This window comes from Alosa sapidissima, chromosome 21, assembly GCF_018492685.1.
Source record: "Alosa sapidissima isolate fAloSap1 chromosome 21, fAloSap1.pri, whole genome shotgun sequence".
NCBI classification, from domain to species: Eukaryota; Metazoa; Chordata; class Actinopteri; order Clupeiformes; family Clupeidae; genus Alosa; species Alosa sapidissima.
Window position 1 is genome coordinate 9,945,279 of NC_055977.1, and position 25,386 is coordinate 9,970,664.

At 41.5% G+C, this 25,386-nt stretch overlaps 3 protein-coding genes and 1 long non-coding RNA gene across 8 annotated transcripts; 2 read left to right on the forward strand and 2 right to left on the reverse strand.

The window, feature by feature from the left end:
• Positions 1 to 1,686: 1,686 nt before the first annotated feature.
• Positions 1,687 to 13,083, reverse strand: evx1 (even-skipped homeobox 1). 5 transcript variants are annotated; one of them, XM_042076557.1, is made up of 5 exons: positions 13,004 to 13,083; positions 4,397 to 6,806; positions 4,138 to 4,182; positions 3,090 to 3,322; positions 1,687 to 2,681 (listed from the first exon to the last, which is right to left on the reverse strand). In XM_042076557.1, the coding sequence occupies exons 2-5, from the start codon at positions 4,770 to 4,772 to the stop codon at positions 2,142 to 2,144; spliced, it is 1,194 nt and encodes a 397-aa protein (XP_041932491.1). In that variant the 5' UTR covers positions 4,773 to 6,806; positions 13,004 to 13,083; the 3' UTR covers positions 1,687 to 2,141. The 5 variants fall into 5 exon arrangements, with proteins under 5 accessions (XP_041932491.1, XP_041932490.1, XP_041932488.1 ...); XM_042076556.1 differs by having other exon boundaries at positions 12,288 to 13,028; XM_042076554.1 differs by having other exon boundaries at positions 12,201 to 13,028.
• A 63-nt stretch (positions 13,084 to 13,146) lies between these two features.
• Positions 13,147 to 17,028, forward strand: hoxa3a (homeobox A3a). Its single transcript, XM_042076559.1, has 2 exons — positions 13,147 to 13,529; positions 15,729 to 17,028. The coding sequence occupies exons 1-2, from the start codon at positions 13,154 to 13,156 to the stop codon at positions 16,490 to 16,492; spliced, it is 1,140 nt and encodes a 379-aa protein (XP_041932493.1). The 5' UTR covers positions 13,147 to 13,153; the 3' UTR covers positions 16,493 to 17,028.
• Positions 16,913 to 18,184, reverse strand: LOC121695581. Its single transcript, XR_006026115.1, has 2 exons — positions 17,938 to 18,184; positions 16,913 to 17,413 (listed from the first exon to the last, which is right to left on the reverse strand). It is a non-coding gene; the product is annotated as an uncharacterized LOC121695581 (long non-coding RNA).
• A 4,098-nt stretch (positions 18,185 to 22,282) lies between these two features.
• On the forward strand, positions 22,283 to 24,557 carry hoxa1a (homeobox A1a). Its single transcript, XM_042076560.1, has 2 exons — positions 22,283 to 23,698; positions 23,816 to 24,557. Exons 1-2 carry the CDS (start codon positions 23,050 to 23,052, stop codon positions 24,145 to 24,147), a joined length of 981 nt encoding a protein of 326 aa, XP_041932494.1. The 5' UTR covers positions 22,283 to 23,049; the 3' UTR covers positions 24,148 to 24,557.
• The last annotated feature ends 829 nt before the right edge of the window (positions 24,558 to 25,386 follow it).

Below are 25,386 nucleotides of genomic sequence, written 5' to 3' on the forward strand. Positions count from 1 at the left end.
AATAGACTATTATTCAAACCTTATGCATTTCAATCAACAAGGACACATGGACAATAACATCTTTTAATAAGGCTATCAATCAAGACAGATCTGCCTGCTCCGTTGGGGACTGTGGAAGATGGGTTGCGTGATGGGGCGGCGAATCCTTCTAGTGGGCGATCATAAAATGGAACAAACAGTTAGGGTGTGGCAGAATGACACACATGTACACGCACGCACGCATGCACGCACACACACACATACGCACGCACGCAAGCACGCGCGCGCCCATGGTTCAGTTTGCGTCCTTTATAAAAATTGATGAGTGTCATATCCTGGATGGCGGAAGGGATTTTGTCTTGGTGCGTGTGAATAGCCTGACTTCACTGGGTGCGTGTTTGCACCCATGGTTACAACAGTATTAGTTATTTTTCGAGGTTAGGCTATTCATAAGTGGCGCAAGATATTTGCCAAAATAGCCTGAGCATTGTTTCACAGTTGTGAGGATTTTTTGTGGCAACGCCATATGAAACCTTCAGTATAAAAAGGTAGGCGAAAAACATCCCTTGATTGATGGATAGATGACTTATCGATCACCTTCAAGGGCGGTAGGCCAGGCCTATTTGTGCAACACATCTCAGTGTGATGATTTATTAATGGCGTAAACGAGAGGAAGGGAAATGTGGGCCGTATTACCAAGTCCCAGTAAGCACTTTTATGCCCAAACAATTACATGTTGGGGGTGGTTGCAGCGACTCCCCTTGAAAGTTATAACGGTTGCATTTAATGTGGAAATGCACGAGACTGGCCTATATGGCGCGCAAACATTGCCTAAAAAAAGATACATAAATCAGGCAATATTCATGTATGTGTGGGCAATATTTTGCCTCAAATTATTTAAGTAGCCTAGAGATGAATGCTTCCAGACAAACGTTGGCTAGACTGATTTTTATTTATCCTCCTACTGTACCAAGCCTTGGCCTATAGCCTCCAAAAAAAACAAAAAAGCCCAAATAATCTGACTCGAACTCGTCTATTATCGTAAATGTATATAGGCTATGTATTTCTTTTTATTACATATATAGGCCAGGCCTACATCTCATCTTCTGCACCTAAAACTGATGTCCTGACTGACTGACAAGTAACCTACTCTGCCAAGGAAGGCAGCTGGCGATATCTATGTGCGTCTAAGAGAGCCGTAGTGATTGGCAAAGAAGTCTGTTTTAGTTGTTTGGAATTTTCTTGGAAATGTAGCAGTTTCGTTTTACGGAATGCAATTCCCAGCGCGTAGCCTATCATAAGGATAAGACTGGTATAAGGAAAAAGTATTCGTTTATTAGTTGGCTGAGACGGGTTGCTCCACATATCAAGCCACTGTAGACTGATTACCATCTCCCACTGTCTGCCTCATTTCTCCCCAAATCCCATTCTTATTTCCCTCATCTCCTGATGTAGGCTACGGAAGCTCAAGTGGGCCGCTCCTTGTTCCCCTGACGCCTTGTTAGCACTTTACCAGACAATCCTACATGCATATGCCACATTTACATTAATTCAAAATTCAGATATTCCCTTTCTCGCATACATCAGCCCTTATTTCTCCTTAGCATCTGCACGGGCGTCAGGTCTATGTCAACCAGGGACACGGCCTAATGAGACTTGAATGGGTCATATGAAAAAATAATACCAACAAAGCTTTATTGGCCAGAATAGGTCAACTCAGACAGGAGTGCAAGGTTCACAAACAACATAGCCAGCTCGCTTAATTTATCCCCCCCCCCCGAGGTCCACTGGTATGCCTAAATTATAGGCTATAGCCTATTATTTGCACTCGTTCTGATTTGAATAAAATATAAATAGGCTACGCATATTTTCTATTACATGGGATTGACATTAGTCTGTAATCTCTAGATATCATAAACTGAAATATATGTAATACTCAATCATTCTAGTCTATGTTACCAATGTAACTTCAGATAAGGCTAGTAGCCTACAGCAGGCCCATTTCAGATGTAGGGCTAAAACTGTTCTCATGAGCACAGCGGTATCCGAGTTCTTTCAGTTCATTCATTGCAAATAAAAGACGTTTCTCCCGTGCGCAGAGGATTGATGAAGGAGGCTTTGCTTTTCAAATGTTCGTGTTAATTAAATGGGCAGTGGACCTTCTATCTTGTCAGAGGCACTTCCTCTCTCTGGTCCAAAGAGACGGTTGATGACTTGCTCAAAACTGCAGGTGAGAACGTAAGGAAGGTGTCTGTCCGGCTTGAGGAGGAACAAGTGAAATCCATGCTGCGAGGCCGTTGCTGAAGTCCGTTGGTTTGTCCGCTGGTGCCATGGCACGCCAGACAAGAACAGGGGGTCTCAGCAGGACCAAGCCCGTGGCTTGCTCCTGTGTTGGAATAGACTGCTGGGTGACGGAAACAGAACAGCTCGGGTCGAGGGTAGGGGTGAGCGAGAACACGAAAGCTATCCAGTGAGCGTAAGGGACTGGCGAAAGGAGAAGTGGCGGAGGCTGTGGTCGTACCCACTCCACCGATGGGTGAGTAATAGGGAAGAGGCAGGTGTGATGGGAAAGGGTACGGCAAATTGCCGGTGGTGGCGGCATGGCCCATCATATATGTGTAAAATGCTGGGTCGGCCGGATGTGGCCACGTCATGGCGAGACGCTGCCGCTTGTCCTTCATCCTGCGGTTCTGGAACCAAACCTGAAAAATAAATTGCATAAAGGATGTTAGTATAGCTTTGGCAATGTCATATATCTCACCTGAATAAACACAAGCCTACAAACATGTTACACTTGCAGTAACCATCTTATTTCAAGTAGCATCTTTCACATAAAGAAATGTAGTCAGGGAATGCAAATTAAGTTGGCTTGCACATTACCTGCATAATTATATTCAATTTCAATAGACTGAAAACAGCAATGTGATAAATGGATATTTCAGTTAAGCTTCAGTAGGCCTAGGCCTATTAGACATGGGCCTAGGCCAGTTGGCAAAAGTGTAGGCCTATCAGTATCAATCTGAGGCCACAAACCATTTACCTAGACAATTTAATATCAGTCTTAAAATATTAATCAATGTGGCAACTAGTAATTCAGAGTTATGGGTTACCTTTATTGTAGTCTCCGGTAGATTCAAAGAAGCCGCGAGCTCGCACCTCCGTGGTCTTGAGACATAATTCTCTCGATAGAATTCTTTTTCCAGTCGAGCGATCTGCTCCCGCGTGAAAGCTGTCCGGTACCGTCGCATCTGGTCGGCTCCGTAAGACAGTGCACTCGGGCTTGAGTTCATCTTCCCGGTGTTCAAGCTGTCGGTGTTGTGGCTTGTAACGTCGACATCTTTGCCTTCAATTAATAAAAAAAAAAGAGACATAAGATTTAAAATAAGATTCATATGTGCAATATATGCAGCACCTGTCTAATATAAATATTCCTCAGCAACAACGATGCTCGTGTCTTTTTTTCTTTATTAAGGCCCTGAACACACGGTGCATCGAATGCAATCGAATGATGTGCACGGTTGGCCTACAGCAACACATCATCTTAGAAGCTCTTAATTGGCCAAAATCAACTTTCATTTATCTGTACAGAGAAGGACTAATTCGTTGAGTATGTCTCAAATCAAAATACTTATTCATAATTCATCGATAAACCTTTTCTTTGAAACAAATATTTGACTTGTATTTAACACCTTTGCCTTGAATTACTAATTCATTAAACTGGAATGCAGGGCCATCACGCTAAAGATGAAATGTACAACTTGCTACATCCTATCGGATCATTGAAACTCGTTTCACTAAGCAAAGAAACGAAAATATAAATGAGAATTTAATTGTGTATGCCTATATAGGTATTAGCCATTAGGTATTGGATGCCTGGAATCACATTCAGGCAAAGTTATTCTGAAGCCAATAATGCCTGCTGATAGCCTAATAATAATAATAATAATAATAATAATAATAATAATAATAATAATAATCGCCCAATAATAATAATAATAATAATAATAATAATAATAATAATAAACACTAATAATGATAGGCTAATACTTGACAAGAACAGTTCTAGAGAACATAACAAGAACAGAACTACCATAACTGCATGTAACAACAACCATTAAATAATAATAATAATAATAATAATAATAATAATAATAATACCTTGTGGATAACATGGGACCTTCAGCTGGAGGTCAAATATATTCACTATTCGATAAAGACAACAGTTTTTAAGATCACTTATCACAGTTGTCCAGAATTAAGGCTTAAATGTGCCTGTATTATCTGCCATGTTCATGTATCTGCGTTGGTCAGAATTGTTATTTGCGCATAGCCTATAGTGCCAGTCTGTCAGCAAGTCTAATATGAAGGCTGTGAATATGGTTAAGGATGAAAGGGATGCATGTTCGCTGTAGCCTACCTTGCTTGTCCGGGTACTCCATGCTGTCGGTTGTGCAGCTGACATCTATTTCCTCGTAGAAGTCTGACTCCTCGCTTGAGCTGCTTGGCTCTTTGTTGGGACGTTCCGGTTTATCACCGATTATCGGTGAGGATTTGCCTGCCGGCCTTGTATCTCCGTATTTCCCATTCCGCGAACCCTCCATCATGACTGACTCTGATCCGCTCTGCAAGTAAGATGGGGATCTAGGACTGGGGCAAGTTCCTTGGAGAGCCTTCTGGTGCGGTTCACGTGCGGGGCTCCTAGTAGCGTCAGTCAATTCTGCTCCGGATATGGTACCACGGACCAAAACCTGACTGTTCTCTGTGCGCTGTACAACATCCCTTTTGTTGTCCATTTCAGGTGCTCAGCGATATGAACAAGAAACGATATGAAAGAAAATGACCGAATCTGCCTTGTACACGCAACGAGAGCAGGATTGACTCAGCGCGAGGGGGGCGGACGTGTTGATCCTGTGATGCGACAGCACAGGAGTGCGACGCGACGCAAGCTCTGGGTGGGATCACCATTTACTCTCTCGATTCCCTCGACCTGTCATTTTAAAGAGAGTGGGACTCTAAAGAGAAACCTCGATGACGCCACGCGCGTCGATGTGACATGACTAAACAATCAGGGCACGGACTGCAGCTGGAATGGGTCAATCTACTAAAGTAAGAACGTTAGTGCTTAAGTCATAGCCAATACTAAAAGGGGGCTTAGAATCTGGTGTTTCTTGAATGCGCAAACGAGTTCTAAAACTGTTTCCAAGTGTTCACTATGCAAACGTAGCTTCCATTCTGCAAAGCATGTGTCTATCAGCCTCTTTCCCACATTGCTGTCTTTTCCCATTTCATCTATACATATGTGTAGCTGTCACTCAGGGATATGAGGAATGGCTAAATCAAAGATTCAATTTATTAAAGCAATAAAAGGAGAAATATCCAAGGGAGGTGAATATTTTTTTACAGGCACTATAGGTCATCGGCAATTTTATATCAGTACTGTATGTAAATGTAAAATCTCACTGTAAGGTATCAATGCCTTGCCACTGGAGTTATAGGGTATGGATGGTGACAATGTGGCTTGATGGTGTTTTAATCCCCCACCGTCGACTTCAAGGCAGCACCGCAACCGTCGACTTCAAGGCACCTAACCCTAACCCTAACCCAGCGCTGCCTGGAAAGACGACGTTGAGGGCTTAAAACGCCAAGTAACGACAATGTGGCTCTTTTCCAAATCTGATGACACACAGACAAGAAACAGACCCAAATCAACTGGATAGTTGAAGATTTAGTTTGCACCAATTTTGTTTGCACAATTGTCTTTGATTAGACATTCTCCGGTGTCTTGCATGAGATGCCATTTGATGACAAGATAGGACTAAACCACAGTCTTGTGGGGTTGTTGTTTTATTTTAAAAGTGCACAGAACACAATCATGCACAATGGCTCCACTAGGCTATCTTATTAAGCTTGCTTGATGTTGTTCTCCACATGATGTAGAAACTCAGTAAACATGGGGACAAAGATTGGATGGAGATTTTTCAAAGCCTGTTGGGGATGATTATAGTGGAGAAAGTCCTCCCTGGTGCAGACAGCGATTGCGTTTGTGTTTGGTTATGTTTATATTTAAATGTACACTTTTTTTTCCCTAAACAACATACATTATATTTTAACCAAGGACCTAGCTCCACATAGGGTTTTGTTTTTGTTTGGGGGGCCAGGCTGCCCTCACTTTATTTGTGTTCAGTTTTCAGAGCCAGAGAATGGGCAGCTAGCGGATCAAGGGGAGATGATTGCTTAAAATCACATACAATCACTGACTGCAATAAGTTAACTCATTTGGAAAGGTGCATTCAACTGCAGGGGTTCTCCACCCTGTCTGTGCCTGTCTCTCTAGCTGCCATGATAAGGTATAGGTTCACACACACACACACACACACACAGAGAGAGAGAGAGAGAGAGAGAGAGAGAGAGAGAGAGAGAGAGAGAGAGAGTGTGTGTGTGTGTGTGTGTGTGTGTGTGATATGTTCAGACAGACCAGACAGAAAACTTGCAGAACAGTGAAGGGCTCAGCCTATGGTACAATAACACACACAGAGAGAGAGAGAGAGAGAGAGAGAGAGAGAGAGAGAGAGAGAGTGTGTGTGTGAGTGTGTGTGTGTGTGTGTGTAATAAGTTCAGACAGACCAGACAAAAAACATGCAGAACAGTGAGGGGCTCAGTCTATGATACAATAAAATGGCCTGCAGGTTAAATTCTGCACTAGTACACCTCTTCCAGGTCCCTGAATCTCTTGAATGCTGTTTCACAGGTCACCTGCAGGAGAGTGATACTTCAGAAGTCGTTGCTGTTTGTCTGAAGGCAGCACTGTAGTCCTTGTGCGCCCTCATCTGTTAGAGAAATGTAATGACAAGAAAAATGTCATGCTAAATTCTGAGCAGTTTGTGTTCTCTGCCTCTCCATTTTTGTCACTTGTGTTTGTGTGAAATGACTATTTGTGCTTTCTTTATCTGGGGTTTGTATCATGTGACCTATAGTTTATTTTACATTGACTTCAATGAGGACCAGACTTCATTAATAGGAATTAGCCTACTGTAGGCTATGTAAACACGATACAACTTACAGTCTTTGTAAAATAATAAAAAAAATAGTGTTTTTGTTATTATAATTTCCTGATCTATATGCCAAGACGATAATTACTCACAGGTAAAGTCTGTGCTCGCCATTTCAAAAACAGCAAACAAGTGGTAAGAAAACACTAACCTTTTTTGGCATTTACCAAGACTGCATTTATTGAGTTGACTAAGTTCAAATATTAATGAAAGCAACTGCATGTTACACCAATAATAGGCTATCGTGTTTTATAAACAGCATATACTAGACACCTGGTTTTCCCTAACCAAAATTCTGATTCGGGGCTAATATGTTTTAAATACACCAACACAAAAATAGCTGCTATGCTAGGAATTCGCATATATTTTTCTACAGACTGCTGTCTGTGCATTCCCTCTATATTATATCAGAGTTATGTTCATACTTAGTTCCAAAAGACGCATATTTAGATCGTTTATTATTGCGCATCTCAACTGTAGGGGGACCCCGAGAGCAAATCTTCTTTAGTGCTGCTTTAATTGTGAGGCTTTTTATGATTGTGGAATACAATCATTAGTGCTTAATCCTGTAATCTTACTGGAAGATTCCATGAAATTGATGTTGTACATGACAGAACGTAAGTCAGTATTTATCCACACACATCTGAGAAGGAAGTGGCACTTTTACACTGTTAATGCTGTCACTGTCTTTCATGAGCGCTTTCACTGAAATCTTCTCACATGTTGTGAAATAGCAGATATGGATATGAATATAGAAATAGGAAGACACGTGTCCAATTTGGTAGCACGAAAATAGTTGGTGTGTCACTGACACTTCAACAGACTCTTTATTTTTTAATCTAGTCCACAAGACCCTCAGCTCTGAAAGTAGGCTAGCTCTTTAAACAGACACTGAAGGACTAAAATTCAGCAACAGGCGTCAGCAAACAGCTAAAAGAACGTGCTGAAAATATTATGCCTTGTTTTTATATCTTAAAGAGATCTCCAAAATCACTCCAAAAGTTCTGAAAATCAGAAACCTGCCTTTAGGAACTTGTACAGGAACCCCATATTTTCTATTATTCACGTTTCTTTAGATGGTCTGATCTGCATGTGAAACAGCATGTGTGGGACTGAGTGAGGGTCAGATTAGACATAATCATGGCTCATATAATGTTGCATGCTCTTGTGTACGTGGTGGTGCAAGGTTAGGGCACACTGTCCATAATTGTGGTGCTGAATATTGTCAAATCGTTTCAGATTTAAAAACAGGCTTGCATCATGGATCAATTTTTGTGATAATACAACTGTGCGCCTACATCATTTTTTTAATGCATGGGTTAACGATCATTTTGCGTTGCACTTATACCGTAATAATTAAACAAGTATTGTGTCCGCAAATATAATGCAACAATTACTGTGCCAAAATATGCTTTCGATTTAGGAAATATCAGGTATGCCCAGCGGCAACGGTGGAATAATGTCTTAAACTCACACAAGGCATATTTTAAGTTATAGCATAGGTAATATCTCTGAGAAACAGCTAAATAAATTAACATATATTTAAAGGCACATTTAATTTATTTCATTTAATTTCAGTCATTTCCATTTTTGATTGTATTGTTTTCTAAGTAAAATGTGGAGACTGTGAATTTCCGGATATTGGACTAGCCCGTGAGCAATCAAAAGTTCTTTGCTGGCTGGCTACTCTGCCTTACTAATTCCAGGCTACACATGATAGGCCCTCGATCGTCAGGTTAGCCATGCAGCCATGCATGTGATTTTTAGGAACATAGAAATGATCTGACTGAATAAATCTAAGTCATGCCGTTGTTAGAGCCATTAGATCATTTATTTCTGTTGCTTCAGGATAGTCTCCTTATTATTTTGCCCCATAATTGCCCAATTACAAATTGAGAGTTTGGCACTGAGTGATCGACATATGAAGCATGGAACGGGGTTTCCTGCGACGACAAGCCCTCTCAATAATGATTGTGAGGGCGTTACAATAACTGTTCCACCGCGCGTCCTCCATCTCCTCCCTGTAGCAACCTCATCAGTGAGTGTTATCCGAGAGCGCGATGATAGAGAGGTGTTAAAAGAACCCCTTCAGCAACAATTCACCTCAGAGTTGGGACTTCGGACACTTGGAACGTGCGCGCTATCTAACCCATAAAGTCTCGCAGTCTGCTACATAATCTTAAAAGCTGTAATAATATGCTGTAATAATATACATAATAATAATAGTCCACCCTGGAATGGAATAGTAGACTATTTCCTGAGCGCAGGGGGCTGGGCCGTTGGTAGCCTACCTTTCCACAGGACGGACGTAATGCATCCGTTTAGGTGAGTTCATTTCAGCTCATAGTCCATACTTAAGGGGACATTTGCAAGGGCATCTTGTAATCTTTTGACACGCTAACTGTTGACCTAAAAGTGGTAGACATTGCTGATTGTGTAGGCCTAATTTATTTATATATAAAGAGAAGCCAGTACGCTATCACAAATCCAGAACGTTTACGCCGCCCAAATGGATGCACGAACATAAAACTATTATCTTCTACAACAGCAGAGGTTAAGAATTCCTCGGCCTAGACCACTTGGCCTACATAGCTAATCATTCCCCATCACATCACTGAAACAAGCCTATCGTGTTATGCTGGCAAACCGACATAATTTCAACAAGAAAGTGCATAATATCTTCTTTCAGATCTCGTAAATGCAGTGCATTGCACTGTCACACGTGAGAGCTATCTCAAGCAGTTGGTGGAGAAATGATGGTAAAATGCGAGGTAGTTTGTAGGTCTACCTACCATCCGTCACACACAACAGAGGCATATCTAACGGCAGGAGAAGGAGAAGGGGAGCACGTTCACCCCCGATCTAAACCACACCAGGATCAAAGCAAAAATCAAAGCAAAGAAAAATGATGATAATAATTTAAACAAACAAAACAAAAACGAACACAATAAACAATGCGCAGTATTTTACAAGCTCACTTCTGTCGACGTCCGTTTTCCGGACAAATGATATTCGCACCAATAGCCCAATTCCTAAGTATTTCCATAGTATTTGGCTGGAAAACACTACGCTAAACATACCTTAAAATGAGACAGGGTGTAATTCTGTAGACATACCTGTATACTAAATTAATAATTACAACAATGGGCTAATAATAAGAATACTAATAATGATCCTGAATTTCCCCTCGGGGATCAACAAAGTATCTATCTATCTATCTAATAATAATAGCTTAGTAATTAATGATAATTATAATCGTATAACCTATTACCAGTTATTATTGTTATGATTATTGTCATCATTATTATTAGTAGGAGGAGGCTAGTAGCCTAGTAGTAGTAGTAGTAGTAGTAGATATTGCGACATGGGCCTAATATTTTATTTATGAATCCGATTTTAGAACGCTTCGATTTGGATTTAGATTTAGAATGGTCAAAACAAACATGGCATTTGAATCATTTTACTAATTGTACAGTATTTTATATGAGATATATAGGCTAAGACAAAAGAAAAAGAAAGAAACTGTTTACATTTACAAAAACTCTTCAATATAGGTATATCACTGATTGAATTCTACGTTCTACTTTGGTTGAAACAGAAATGTGTTTCACAATAGAGAAAACAAAATGAGAAAAAAAATTGTGAATCATTGAAACGATCAAAACGGCCCATAATCCTACATGCCCTTTCACTCAGTGGGCCACCTCACGCACCCTGCAACTGTAGGCCTATGCCCTGTTGTAACCTACACCCAGTGATTCTGGAACAATCTGAACTTTCCTCATTTTATTCCGTGTCTTCTTATTCAGTGTATCTTCATCGTGTGCGCAGACAACACTTTGCGCAGAGGGGAAGTCAGGTAAATTGGGTGAATTTTTACGCGCGTCAGTAAAGTTTTAGAAATTGCGCTTTATTGAAAACGGCGATTGACCTTCTGAAGAAACTGCATGTGGGACCATATTACCCATTATTATTTACATTTCAAGGCACTGCAAGCACAACGCTAATAACTTAGCCCAAACGAAAATCAAGATAAATGGGAAATATTGGGAAGTAGCCCATGTCTTTAGTCTGGAATATGTTGAGGAATAAGCTATTGAAGAACACCGGTTTGGCCAGGAAAACCTTGACACTGTACTGGCTCACCACACATTTTACCGCAATTGAAATACCCGTGCGCATTATCAAATGTCTCCTTCATAATAACTAGGCCTACCTCCAAAAAATACTAGACTTTATCTTACCATAATTCAGTTCACCATTAAGCTACTAAAGTACTGAAATAAAGTCTAACCCACATGTTCAGCCGAAATGTCAAGATGCTTTGATTGATTAGAGTTTTTTGTTTTTCAGAATTTTTTTTATTGTGTTTATGCGTGTGAGGCTTTTGAATTGTGCCTGCGTGCGTGATTGTTGTGTGTGTGTGTGTGAGTGAGTGAGTGAGTGAGAGAGAGAGATTGAGTGAGTGAGTGAGTGAGAGGGAGAGGGAGTTAGAGAGAGAGAGAGAGAGAGAGAGAGAGAGAGAGAATGCTAAGGATACAGGTTTGATGGACGCCCAGAGGACGATAGCTACTCAGTGAGCGATGTGATAAACGTAATAAGGGCAAAAATAGCCCTACCCTCTTCACTGACCTTTGCCGAGTTATACAAAAAGGAATTTCTGAGCGTTTTACCACTCCGTACCTCGCGCTGTTTCCTCCTTGCCTTTGATGCCCTGCCAAAGAAATAGCGTGCGATCGAGCAGTTAGCCTCCCCTTCACAGACAAACTTTTCTTCGGTTTCCTTTTTGATGATCGATTGGTTTCACTGAATAAGAAGTTTGCACCCTGCTCTGGGTCAACCCTGCTCGCCCGGGTAAAGAAAGGTAAGAAAAGATGGACTCTTCCCACAGCCGTTTAAAAAGCGTGATGATGTCCCGGTGATTTATGACTGCTCGATTGATGTCGAGATGTCGGTTCAGGAAGAGTTCACATGTAAGCCATTAGCGCGCCGCGCAAGCAAGCACATATTCAACCCTGTCCTTTTGTTACATGGCCTCGGTGTTTCTCGTTCCTATTTTCGTTTGACATCTGCTGTGGTGTTTAGGCTATAACATGGGATTTAGGGAAAACACTGCACAGTTCGAGTTATCAGGCATAAGTTATTATTAACTTCGATCTTAACATACCTTACCTGTGAATTATAGCTATTGCCAAAATATTGTGTCTTTTGATGTATTGAGCTGTGAAATATAGACCTACACCGAATACGTTAACTGACCCCATGCATCAGTCGTATTTTCTCTGGAGAGCAGCCATTATTGTGCGTTGGCGAGATGATGGTAGTCACACCCGCCGGTTTTTCAGGTTTCTGTGGTCACAGTCTCCCATCTATCTTGTAAGCATGCAGACAGATAGAATGCTGTTCTTTTAGGTCTCGGGACACCAGGCGGGTAAGGCAGGGTGGATCAAACGTTGTTTGAGACGTTAACCGGCATCTTCACGTAGCAGCAGAGTAGGCTATGGCCTGTCCTGGCTGTGGTTGATAGGTCTAACGAGTTTATGTACAGGTGGACAAGCCTAAGCTTACAAAATGCATTCACGTCAGATAAAATAACTGTAAAGAGAAAAAAATGATAAAACTGGCATACATGTATTACTGAGCATAATACCATCTGTGTCTATAATGTCACTTGATCAGTTTATGCTACTTCATATCCTGTGTCAGTGTGGGTAGACTCTTACATTTTGTAACTTAAAGATGAGAGGAATCGGACTGATTATATGGCAAGTCATGATACTGTCATCATTTTCAAATATCAATTAGGCTATTTTGCGCTGATTTAGCCCATTCAGTACACCTTGCTTGAGTATGTGTGCGCAGATGATGTCAGGTGAACAATGGGTTAATTCTTTGCCGTGCAGGCCAACTTCTGTGTGGAGTCAGGCCATTGTTTACTGACAGGTAATACCTATAGACACTATTTTTATTCTTACCTCACTCATAATTTCTCCTCTCATCCCAAAGTTCACCGAAGAAGGGCTTGGTGAAGAGATACGACTTGACAACCTATCCAAGGACTTTATGATTTGGAACTGTCCAAGGATTTGTGACAGTTTAAAACCTAAACACTGAACTTTAAAGACATGCAAAAAGACACCTACAACATCAACCAATATCTGTGTGGAAATGGCCCCAGTTGTATTGGCAGAGGACAGAGATATCCCCAGGTTGCTGCGTGTGCTTTGCAGTCTTCTGGTGATTACTCCACTGTCCCTCATAAGTCAAGACCAGTTCCTGACGGCTGCGAGTGCAGTGGCAATAACCAGTCTTCCAGAACATCACCCATCCTCAGCAGCAACCTCCACTTGCAGTCTCCCAATTATCGGGTTTCTGATCCGAGCATTAGCTCGGTTCCCAAGGATCTTCGGCAAGACTTACAAACGCCCGCCATACAAGTTTTCTCTTGGATGAAGGAGTCCCGCCAGAACACGAAACAGAAAGCACACTGTGCCAACTCAGGTGATCACTGAACAAACAAACATAATAAGACACATCACACACAACTGCATTGAGCAACCTTTATTTTTTTTAATTAAATATGCTCTACATGTAGCATATGATAAACAACTTAAGCATCGCAACATTTGGTTGATTGGGGGGAGGGGGTGATCAGTTCTATTATCTATACAAATTCATGAACACATGGGGTGATATGGGTATATGTTTTATTTTAAAAAATAATGTCTAATAATAGCCTATTGTTTGTTTCCTTCTTTTTGTGTGCCATTCTATCTTATGCCATTGAGGGTTTCCAAATTACAACCATAATAACATCTGTACATATTGTGGCCAAAGTAGCAAATATTCCAAAACCTTTGTGTGGCTATATTATCATGGGTCCATGTGATCATGTAAACTGATGCACTCAGAGTAGCCTAAAGAGAGAGTGAGAAAGGGGGCATGATGGTGCCATTTGGGCAGGGGGCAGGGATGGAGGGTGGCATGGGGGTGCGTAAGGAGCAAAAGAAGCAAAAACTGCAACATTGACTTAAAACGTGTCATAGCTTAGTCTAGGGTGCAGTTGTTTTGGTTTGAATGTTGTTTACATGTTCACATGAGATCATGTATGACCTCCCACATGACACAAGACAATAGTTAACAATACTTTGTAGTAGCTAGTAGTTAAACACTACATTAGTTCAACTTAAAAAGAGCACTGATCAAATGCTACAGGAGAAGAAGGGGGGGAGAAGGCCGTACGTCATTTCTCAGAAATAATGACCAATCCGTACATCTGCTTTTTATCAATCTGCATTTCATAATTCCATGGTATTCTACAACTTTCTGATATGGTAAGCAGTGGCTCAAGAGAGGATTATTGTGCAAGGCAAGTCAGGGTTTTTGTCACACTTGAGATCTGACATCATCTCACATCTGCACTCAGGGATGGGCAGTAGGCCTATTTATGATGCATGTATTTAAAATACGATTTTCAAATACAAAATAGTATTTTGTAATTTGTATTTTATTGGGTTGAAGAAAATGGCTTCGTATTTTGTTTCAAAATACTTTCAAAATTCTAGGTATGTTTTTTAAATACTGCCAAATATTTTTGGTAAAACCAACAAATTGTTGTGATCAGAATATTGAGATTCAGGAAGGTTATCCATAATGTGTAGGTTGCTCACACACACAATACAATCCCTCTCACACCAAGTTTTTTGAGAACTTTAATCATCACTTTCGTGAGAACTTTAATAATCCAATTAGAACACATGTGTTATGTGGTTGCCCTGCAATATTGCTGAAAAGTTGCCCCATGCATCATCTAAAGCAACGCGATGAACAATGAAAATTCATATTTATCTCCCTTGACGTCCCTTGAACACCATTTAGTGCCTACACGGTACCCAGTTAGTTAGTAAACCAACTAAAATGGTCAAGATCCTTCCTGATCAACAGTGTTACACAGTGCAATATCAAGCATTCTGGCCATGAATTGACAATGTCAGGGACTTGTCTCCACTTCATACCATTTGACAAGTTCAGTTGTGACTTTTTGAGTGCATCTCTGATAAAGTATTTAGTCTAGGAGATGTAACAGGTAGGTCAACATAGTTGAACTGTCGACTGTTTGTAGGTTTATGGCATGTCGAGAGGAAAGCTGTTGCTTTCAAACACTGACCACTTAAACAACAGAGTGAGTGTACTGATGAAGGAATAGATTAAATAGACAGACATGGAAGGTTTGCAAAGTGATTTTATGCTCTCTTTAAATACTGTAGTATTTTTAGTATTTTCAAAATACAATTTATTAGTATTTTGGGTAAATTAGGGTATGTTATATTTTATCTTAAATACATTTTAATGTATTTTGCGCATTGTGCTGTTATTGGGAGTAATGACCTTTACAAAACATTGCTTTTGATTAGGCCCACTGACCTTTCCAACAAATACAAAAAAAAAAAAAAATTAAACATATGAAGTTTGCATTTGCATCAACATCTTCTGAAAGGTAAGATGTCGTTGGGCTAAATATTAAAGTAACTGAACGTGAAATAAACGTAAAATTAAAGTAACTGAAAGTGAAATAAACAAGCTGGGTACCGTTTGATCTTGACACCTAGTACACCTAATAGTTTAAGGCTGAAGTGATTTTTTTCAATGCAAATTACTCTCATATTGCTTGATAACGTGACAATTCTTCTCATCCCGCAGTGGAGAACTATCTAGCTGAGAGTCGGTCGGATTCCGCCTGCTCAAAGCGCGCTCGGACAGCCTATACCGGCGCGCAGCTCTTAGAGTTGGAGAAGGAATTCCACTTCAGTCACTACCTCTGCCGTTCACGGCGCATGGAGATGGCGAATCTGCTGAACCTCACTGAGCGGCAGATAAAGATCTGGTTTCAAAACCGGAGAATGAAGCACAAGAAGGATCAACGGAACGTGGGCATGACGCATTCTACTGAGGAGTTACCTTATAGTCCAAAGCTGCCGTCCGCGGGTGCGGTCACTGGGGGAAGCGGCTATCGATACCCAATGCATTCTGCTCACCACAACTTGCGTTATGAACCGCCATCTCCTAGTAAATCCCTTCTCGATGCATGCAATTTATTTGCGTCACATCCGTCTCCACTGGTAAACGACGCATCGCTCCAAGGCCAGTGTTCAGAAACTGTGAGTAAAAGCACTGCGACCAATTACGAGATGAATGGTCTACGAGACAGCAGCAGATGGACACATGGACAGAGACGTTATCAGGGAAGCGGCTGCTGCTCAGTCCAAGAAGCTAGCACTGATACGCCATTAGTTTCCGGACAGACAAATCACCTTCACCATCCCTCTGACTGCATGGACTATATTGGGGAAACCCTTTTAGGTAACAGCCATTCCTGCGATCCCAACCCTAGCACACTCGCAGACCCAACATTGCACTGCACTCAGGGAATAATCCAGGAATTACCCAGACTTACTCATCTTTGATGGGGAAACAAGACCCTATGCCCCGAATGCCTCATCTCCCCTTCCCTAGTTCTTCAGGTTGTGCGGAGTTCTTTTTGCCCTCTGTATAAACTCATGACATAGGCCTACTCTGACGTAGGCTAGGTAATCGAGTGTACATAATGTTTGTCTAATGTAATAGCGGAAGGATCAAAATATTGAATGTGAATGTGAATGTGAATCTTTGTGTCCGTTCTTGAAGAGCTTGCTTCAGTGCAGTTGATTTCATGGTCTGTGGAATTATATTGATGGTCTAATGATGCGCTAAATTTTGGGATTTGGCGGCGCCATCTAAAAGAATTTAAAAATACAGACAACATTGTTATGGTTAAGTATTGCAGTAGGCTAATGGCATTTGAAGTTAACTTCAATGATATGCATGAATGAAACACAAAGCAAATGAACAGGACACATGCATCTGATTTTCAATAAATGTCGTCATTGTCATGCTGCTCCCAATCGAGTGATTTTATGTTAATGTTAAATATGATCAAATAAATTTCGCAATGTTTACAGTGTTTTCGACAACGTCTCCATTGTTTTTGTTTTCAATAAAACACTAATAATATCAGTATTATCGAAGATTGTAATTTGATTGACTGTAAACTCAGCACTGGGTTGCACCAGTAAAAGTTCCTTTGCCTAATAGTTCTAACGTAAATAGACACTGCGTTGAGTTACTAAATAGTTTAACAAGTTGCATCTGGCAATAACTTAAATTTTACAATCCCTCATCCTTTGATGTAAGGTCAGTCGTAGTGAAAATAGCCTATGTTGACCTAAATAACATAAGACGTAGGCGTGCGCAGGCTTCAGGTGACGTGTAGTACGTGCACGGGCCCTCTGTGTTTGTCTTCATGAGACGATTCCGTATGTTCCGTGTGTCTGGGGCACGAAGGGAGGCTGTAGAATACAGAAATACAAATTAGGAGTCACATTTTCAGCTTCTCAATTAGTCACAAACATTCTGGCTGAGCATTTTCAAACTGTCAGATTCTATAAGGTAAATATTATTTTGTAGGCCTGTTTGATTTATGTCGTAACATGTAAAAGATTGTTCACCAGGAAAGAAAAAAGTAAAGAATGTGAAAATAAACGTTGCAGAGTTGGTGGTGTATGGGCATACGTGCTTAGGGTGCTTTAACCAATCATAGAGATTGGCTGTTATGTTATTTTTAAACTATTTTATTAAGATCAGTAAAGTGTAAATAATGTAGGCCTATATCCCTTTTATGCATTTTACGCATTTCTTCGTGAAAAGAAAGTGGGTCTAGCCTGCGTAGAACTTTATGTGGCACCCATATGTTATCCATGCGAAAACTCCCTGAAATGGTTAGTCTAACAACAACAAAATTACCAGCAGCGATGTCTAACGCAAATAAATTCTCGTCTAGTCTTGCAAACATTCAAAAACATTAACCACTCACCATCATTTTGCTTAATTCAACGCCTATTTCCAATAAATTGATATTTCTAAATGCATGTTCACTATAGCAGGAATGCAGGATGTGCTCTCTAGTAGGTTCTCACAATACTCGTGCTACCCTCGCTGAATTCGAAGTTTATGTTCCGTGGATGCCGAGCTGTCAGACCTTTTGGAAGATTGATCGTGTATAGCTTTCAAGGTCTCATTGTTTGGCATAGTAGAGCTGAAGCGGCAAGAAACTAGCACACTCTTGCCCCTGACCGCTTCAAAAAACATACCCTCACATAGCTGAGGGGAATTTGTGGGTGTGGACAGGCTAAATACTGCTGATTTTGGTTTACATGTCTTCCCTTTGATGGGTGTCATATCGGCATATCATTAAATAAATAACTAGCTAGTAACTAGTCCCGGTAGCGAACAGACAACTGAGACAAGGATAAACGTGACATATAAAGTGACATTCATGGCAGCACGCATACACAGCCTAGACCCTAGACCCTTTCTTGGCATTCATGTATTTCTTGTCCAGGCTTGCTTTTCTTGCGTGTGTGTTTGTGTGTGTGTGTGTGTGTGTGTGTGTGTGTGTGTTTGTGTGTGTGTGTGTGTGTGTGTGTGTGTGCGCGCGTCTGTGTGTGTGTGTGTGTGTGTGTGTGTGTGTGTGTGTGTGTGTGTGTGAGAGAGAAAGAGAGAGAGAGAGAGAGAGAGAGAGAGAGAGAGAGAGAGAGAGAGAGAGAGAATATCTGAGACCTTTGTCATGGGCTTCAAGATGGTTGAAAACAATGTGAGCCACTACGTTATGCTACCAACAAGCAAATTATTTTACAACACATGAGCTAGGCCTACTAAAATCAGTTGTGACTGCCCTTCATATTTTAATTAATCTGTCAATCCTTCATATTTTAATTAGTCCGTTTATTAGGATGCTGGGCTGCCATTGGGAATCAGACCAGAAAGCTGTAGTACATTAACATGATTAGCCAGACAGATATACCAGCTCGGATATTCTTACCAAAAATATCTAAAAAGTTGAGGAATAAGTAGACACTGATAGCCGTAAACGTGAGTCCCACACTATAGCCTGGTGACGCACAGGATTCACTGGAATATGCCACCTGGCGGGCAACATTTGCTACTTTTGACCAGGACGAAGACATTATGCCAGTAGTTCTCCCTGGTGCTTAATCAATAAACGTAGTAGTGGAGGGAATATCTTCAGCCTGGAAGGCCTTGATGAACTGTATCAGCATAGGACGGTCTTCACCAACAAGAAGTCATTATATTTATTTTAGAAGAATACTCATGCGCTTTCAACAAGTGGCAGGTCAGTGGGCATTCGGTTCCCGAGTCGACGAGATTGTAAAAATGAAAGGGAAATGTGTCTCGGTTTAGCCATATTTCTCTCCGAGAAACGACGTAAACGACGTAAACTTGCAACTGCGCTCGCTTTCTTTCGAAATGAACACATTAGGGTTACGGGTAATTCTATCACCGTTGTGTAAATGTACTTGCCACATATCAGCTTTATCTGCTTTATCTGTGTTGTTTGCTTCTAACCTCCTATGAGATTGGCAGTGTTTTTTGAGCTCCTCATTCACCTGTGCAATACTAAACTCTATTAGACAGTAATGGAACAGCCTTGTAATATTCCTTTATTTTGTCGTAGGACTATCCTATGTCATTTGTAAGCCTGTCAACTCAACTTAATTGTTATCGTGTGTCAACGTTCCTATTATTTGAGTAGCAGGTATTTTGTTGTAAACCTGCAATCGTTGTTGGTTGAAATGAGAAATGAAGATTTCAAAACATATAGGCTACAAGAGTGCAAGAGTCCAAACCTACACGCAGTTGGCAACGTGTTTTATTTTATAAATAGACACGACTTTTTCAGCCAAACTATTAGGTTTATTTTGGTCAAAATATTTTGGATATCAACACTCGAGTCAACAGGTCAGCTAAGAAACTGGCCCAAATTGTTTGGACAACGGATATTATACCTAAACGCTTTGCGTAGAAGTTGCCTGAGCTTTTGAACTCGCTCTTCAACGGCTGTCTCTTATTGCTACAATAACCCCATAACCAGTAAACCTCTCACGCCGAGGGCTTGCAGCCTAGGCCTACTTTTAGTAAATCAATACAATCATCCATAGTGATATGGGCTCAAACCCAACAAACCATTGGGAAATATTACTGCCAATTTAGGCCCACTTGTGCAAGCTCTTTACTGTTTTTATTCTAATCTTCAATCAAATAAAGGTTAGGATATCCAATCATTCTTGTGTGTACGCCTGTTGTTTCATCCACAATCAGGGGCGTAGATTTGCGTGGGGACCTAAGGACGTGTCCACACCAATGTCAAATTACGACTGAAATGTCCCCACCAATATTCAGGTTGAAATGGGGGAAAAAGCGCTCACATGCGCTACAAGTTAAATCATTTCTCACTTCAGTGCTGCGGATCATCTTGTACTGATCTTGTAATGTGCAGTAGCCTATAAGGGTAAATAGCGCTGATTTGAAGTTACCTATAATAACTACCGCAGTCTCCTGCGCACCATGGCGCAGCGCTTCAGCTTCACTTCACTACAAGGCATATGAAGTGTGTCCAAATTCATCCATTCTTCTCTGTTGAACTCCTCGAGACGTAGGCTACTCATCACACATGTGTCACATGATAGAGCCTTTTCTCAGCTTTTAAACGGTGCTAGCTAGCCACTGTTTGCTGTGATAAACAGTTCGCGAGAAAAATAACTTCAAGAGATTTAATAATTATTCTCTGCGCCCATCTCCACATCCATTTGTCTCGGTGGAATATCGTAGACCTACACACTCTTCACGCAACACATGACAAACCATATATCAGAATAAACAGCAGACCTTACCGAACACAAAGGTGTAATGCCCGTGTATTAGCTGTTCCAGAGTAATCCGGTTTTTAAATAAATTGTAGCAAAATTCAACATGGTCTTTCGGCTTTAAGCATTTCTTAAAACTGAGCTGTGCTTACATCGCCTAGATATCTGTAATTATTAGAATCAGAGAATATACAGGCAGCTCACGGTTAAGAGTTTGTCAATGTAGCCTTAATGATTTCTTTTCACAAAATGCTAAACATGCATGTATTTAAGTTTCTTAAAACTGAGCTGTGCTTAAATGGGCCAATGCATGATTTCATAACAGACCAAATAGAAAATAAATGTTAAATGTTAAATAAATCAGATTATGTAGGCTACACAGTATAGTTAGATCAAGTTGGACAGTACATTTTAATCATGGATAGTAGTTGGACAGTAGCACATTTTAATCATTTTATATATCTATAGTGGCTGGTGAAAGAGTTGAGTGTTTTTTTTCCGGGGGGGGGGCGGGGTAAGTAGTGTCCCCACCAAAGCTCAGACCAAACCTACGCCCTTGTCCACAATAATAATAGTAGGATATCTCTCCTTTCGGTTGTCCGATTAAATCATTTGTTGCAGTCTGTAAGGTCTGTAAGTGTTTGTTCAAAAGTACAACGTTCAAAAACACTGCATGATATTCGATGCAATTTTATATTCATACAGGTTGAACATGACTCTAAAATACTGACACCCATCTGTGAGCAAGTGACTACTATTCTAATTTCCGATAATATTTTAATAAGACTATGGATAGGTCGCACTTTTACCGAATTAGGCTGTGTCCAACTTCATGCTCATCTAAATGCATGACATGAATAGTCATGTCTTTATTGAAGGACATGACTATTTGCAGAGCGCAGCGATGTAGGATAAATGGTGACGCCAGGAGGCGCCATATCAAGACTGACATAAAGACGTGTACAGCATGTTCCACTGATAAAAACAAATATCCAACCATACATGTTGTCACGAGTCAATATGGATACTGATGGGACTTGCGTAATATTTACTCGGTGGGTTATTTTATTCAGGATAATTAAAGGCAGCAGGAATCATGTTATGCTTCATAGGCCATAGCTGAACCAAGTTTAATGCGACAGTAGGCTACCCAATCTACCCTAGTCTACACATGCAGGCGTATCCCTTTACCAGATACACACGAAGCAAATGGACTAGAGTAGGCTATTTCACTCCTTTTATCTGCCTCATATTATAGGCTCCGCGCACAAGCACCAGGGACAACCACACGCGCACATATACACACCATTTGCATATATTCTAAGAGGAATAAAAGAAACCCCTGCAGTCAAAGATTATAAGGCCTAAGAAAATAGATATCTTTAGATCAACTATCTATTCTATATGAGGTTTTGAGAAGGCACACAAATCCATAACTTCTCATTTCATCAAATTCAGAGGGGTAGACACCTGTGCTCAGCATGATTGCAAGTATGTCAAGACTATGCCTATGACTGTCAGGAGGACAGAGAAAATTCCATATCGGTTCTACATAGCACTGCACGAACCATTATGGATTTGTCGAATCACTGCACTCTTAAAACGAATGTGTTGTCCTTATCTAGAGAGAGGTGTTAAAAAAAACGACGCATTGTTTTCAACGCAAACCGTGTTATTTTCAACACATATTGTGTAACAAATTAAAAAAAAGAGGAAACAACACAAACTGGACACGGAGGTGTGTTAAAAACAACGCAAGTTGTGTTGTTTTCAACACATTCGTTTTAAGAGTGTGTGCTATCAAGTAATCAGTCATCCATGTAGCATAAAACTCCATACCTGAAGGTCCCAAGCATCCTCTGTATTTGCCCTACTATCCTCAGTTGTCTGACTACTTCACCCTGCGTCCATGCACTGCATCCTCTGTCGGCTAGTATTTGTGTGATCGGTTTGCCATTTGCTCAACCAACATTGTCGAGGCCATACACGTGATTGATGAACGGCCTGAATTTAAATACCGTGTTAACGACATTCTGTCACCCACAGTCCAGTCAAGGGGAGCACCGGTGCCGGCCACTCACTGGTTGACCTGACTCACGTGACTGTCACATTTTATTCATATCATCCCCGTGAGGTCTCTTACCAACATTATCTGATTAACAAGAGCGGACGTTGACTTAGTGCGACCTCGCACAAGTGTCCAGACATTAATTAGAGTTGGGTCCTCTCGACGGTCAGTGTGTCATTCATGCAATGCCACGATGAGCACGTTCTTAGATTATACAGTAATGGGTGGAGGAGATGCTGGTGGCGCGTGCTCCGTGAGAACATTCCACGCAGATCATGGAATTACAACTTTTCAATCCTGTGCTGTTGCGGTGAGTAATTGTGTCGGGGAAGATCGCTTCCTTGCAGGTAGAACATCTCCGGACACAGGGCCCGTGTCTCATGTACAACAACCTGGCTCCTATCAGTCTCCCAGTAGCTCGCTGAGCATTGCGTATGGCACGCACGCGGGCTATGGCACGCAGGGCTTTTGCTCAAGTTACAACCATTACGCGCTGAATCAGGAAGTAGACACAGCAGTTGGTCTTGCACAGTGCGCGCCCATCGTTTACTCCGGGAACATATCCTCGTCAGTGGTGCAGCATCACTCCCACCTCACGCATCGGCAAGGTTACAGCGGCGGCAGCGCACATCTGCACGGACCCCTCCAGTTCGCTGCTCACACGTCGTGCGGCCATGGCCAAGAGCAGCCCAGCTTAGCCCTCCTGACAGCAGGCTGCTCAAACGCCTTGTCGCCTTTGAACGCGAGCCACCACGATGCGTGTTGCCCATCGCTGACAGAAAGCGCTTTCAACGCCCAGACATTTGACTGGATGAGGGTGAAACGGAATCCACCGAAGACAGGTGAGCGCGCTGCTAACGCGACTTTTCATCTAAAACATGCTCAAGAAAATGTGTTTAGACTCTGTATAACCATCAACCACTTTCTATCGCTATCTTTCTCTGTCCTTGTATTCTCAGGGAAAGCAGGGGAATTTGGCTTCAGTGGGCAGCCCAATACCGTCCGCACAAATTTCACCACCAAACAGCTGACAGAGCTCGAGAAGGAGTTTCACTTCAACAAGTACCTTACCCGTGCGAGGAGAGTGGAAATCGCAGCTGCGCTCCAGTTGAACGAGACCCAGGTTAAGATCTGGTTCCAAAACCGGCGCATGAAGCAAAAGAAGCGTGAGAAAGAGGGAATGCTCCCTAAATCACCGTGCAACACCGGGAGCAGCCCAGGAAAAGGCGATGATGGATCGGAAAAGTCTCTCTCTAGCCCATCTACACCATCTCCTGTATCCTCCAGTTGAAGTTCACATGCATTTGTCCGTTTTCAGACGCCCTTCGCATGATAATCAGCACGAGGAGGTAGAACACTTCCTCCCTGATGCGACATAAATTATTGTAGAAAAGAAGAACAATCATGGAACACATGTATCATATGGGATTAGATACTTGTACATTTATACCAATGCTGGCTGAGCGTGCAGTTGCTGTTTTGTTTGTCGATTGCTGTGTACACTGTTCAGGTCCGCCTTTTGACTGTTTTCTGTGGTAGGCTGATAATGCCTGTTGCGTGAGGCTTCATTGTAACATAACACTGAGTTTTATCAGTCGCAGAGGAAAATACTTTTATCTTTGTTAAATCCTATGAATTGCTTTAACCAAAGATTACGGGTCAGTGTCTAAATTAAACGTCTGTTTGTTGCTATGAAATAGAGCAATGTTTTCTGTCTTTCATAACTTCTTCCGGACGCCCCTGACCCTGCCTTTTAGGGGATAAGGAATTTGTGCTCGTGTAGTTGATATCTAATGGTGCTTGGAGGCCATTGATAATTGCTTTTCAGTAGCCCATCTACCCCACACTAGATCTGTCGCAGGCGTAGGCCTAATGTAGTGAGTGTAGCGCAATTAGTGACCTATTTAGTAAGCTAAAAACTCCAGTCCAGCAAAGTGCCCAAGCTGATCTATCAACAAGACACTGTGCAAGTGTTCTGCTGCGCCTTTCATAAATTAACCGTTGAAATGATTAGATGGCCATTGATAATGAGGGTCCATGTAGGCTAGCCTCTGACTTGACACGCACATCCTCAAACGATTCACGGTCATTAAGCTGCGTTGAAATGGAAGCTCCCACGGGAGGGCATGTCTTTTACTCAGCGACTGCACGTAAACGTGAGCGGTATTGACAGGTTATAGGCATATTTGTGAGCGCAAGGGACTGGGTGAGGCGCAACGATGTCACCACGACGCTGTATGACAAACATATCGAGCTGCTACCTTATCGAAGGAAAGGGACAAAAAAGAAAAACGCGACATCGGTCTCTCGGTTCGCCAAGCACAAACTATTGACAGTGGCATGTCTTTCTGGTTGAAGCAGTCTATAGCGCACGCCTAGTACGATGGTAATTCATAGTGAATATTTTAAACTGTCTCCGAACAGTGTAGGCAATGTTCAGAGGGTATAAAGATTCGCAATTTTCAGTTTAATTGCTTGAGCATTGGAGTGACAGGGGGGGAAATTCTAGAGTTAACAGCCGGCACAGAAT

Coding starts and splice junctions, on each gene's coding strand:
- evx1 (XM_042076557.1), bottom strand. CDS start 4,772: ATGGACAACAAAAGGGATGTTGTACAGCGCACAGAGAACAGTCAGGTT. Junction 4,183..4,396: donor GGAGTACCCGGACAAGCAAG/GTAGGCTACAGC, acceptor TTTATCGAATAG/TGAATATATTTGACCTCCAG. Junction 2,682..3,089: donor TACCGGAGACTACAATAAAG/GTAACCCATAAC, acceptor TTTATTTTTCAG/GTTTGGTTCCAGAACCGCAG.
- hoxa3a (XM_042076559.1), top strand. CDS start 13,154: ATGCAAAAAGACACCTACAACATCAACCAATATCTGTGTGGAAATGGC. Junction 13,530..15,728: donor AGCACACTGTGCCAACTCAG/GTGATCACTGAA, acceptor CTCATCCCGCAG/TGGAGAACTATCTAGCTGAG.
- hoxa1a (XM_042076560.1), top strand. CDS start 23,050: ATGAGCACGTTCTTAGATTATACAGTAATGGGTGGAGGAGATGCTGGT. Junction 23,699..23,815: donor ACGGAATCCACCGAAGACAG/GTGAGCGCGCTG, acceptor TTGTATTCTCAG/GGAAAGCAGGGGAATTTGGC.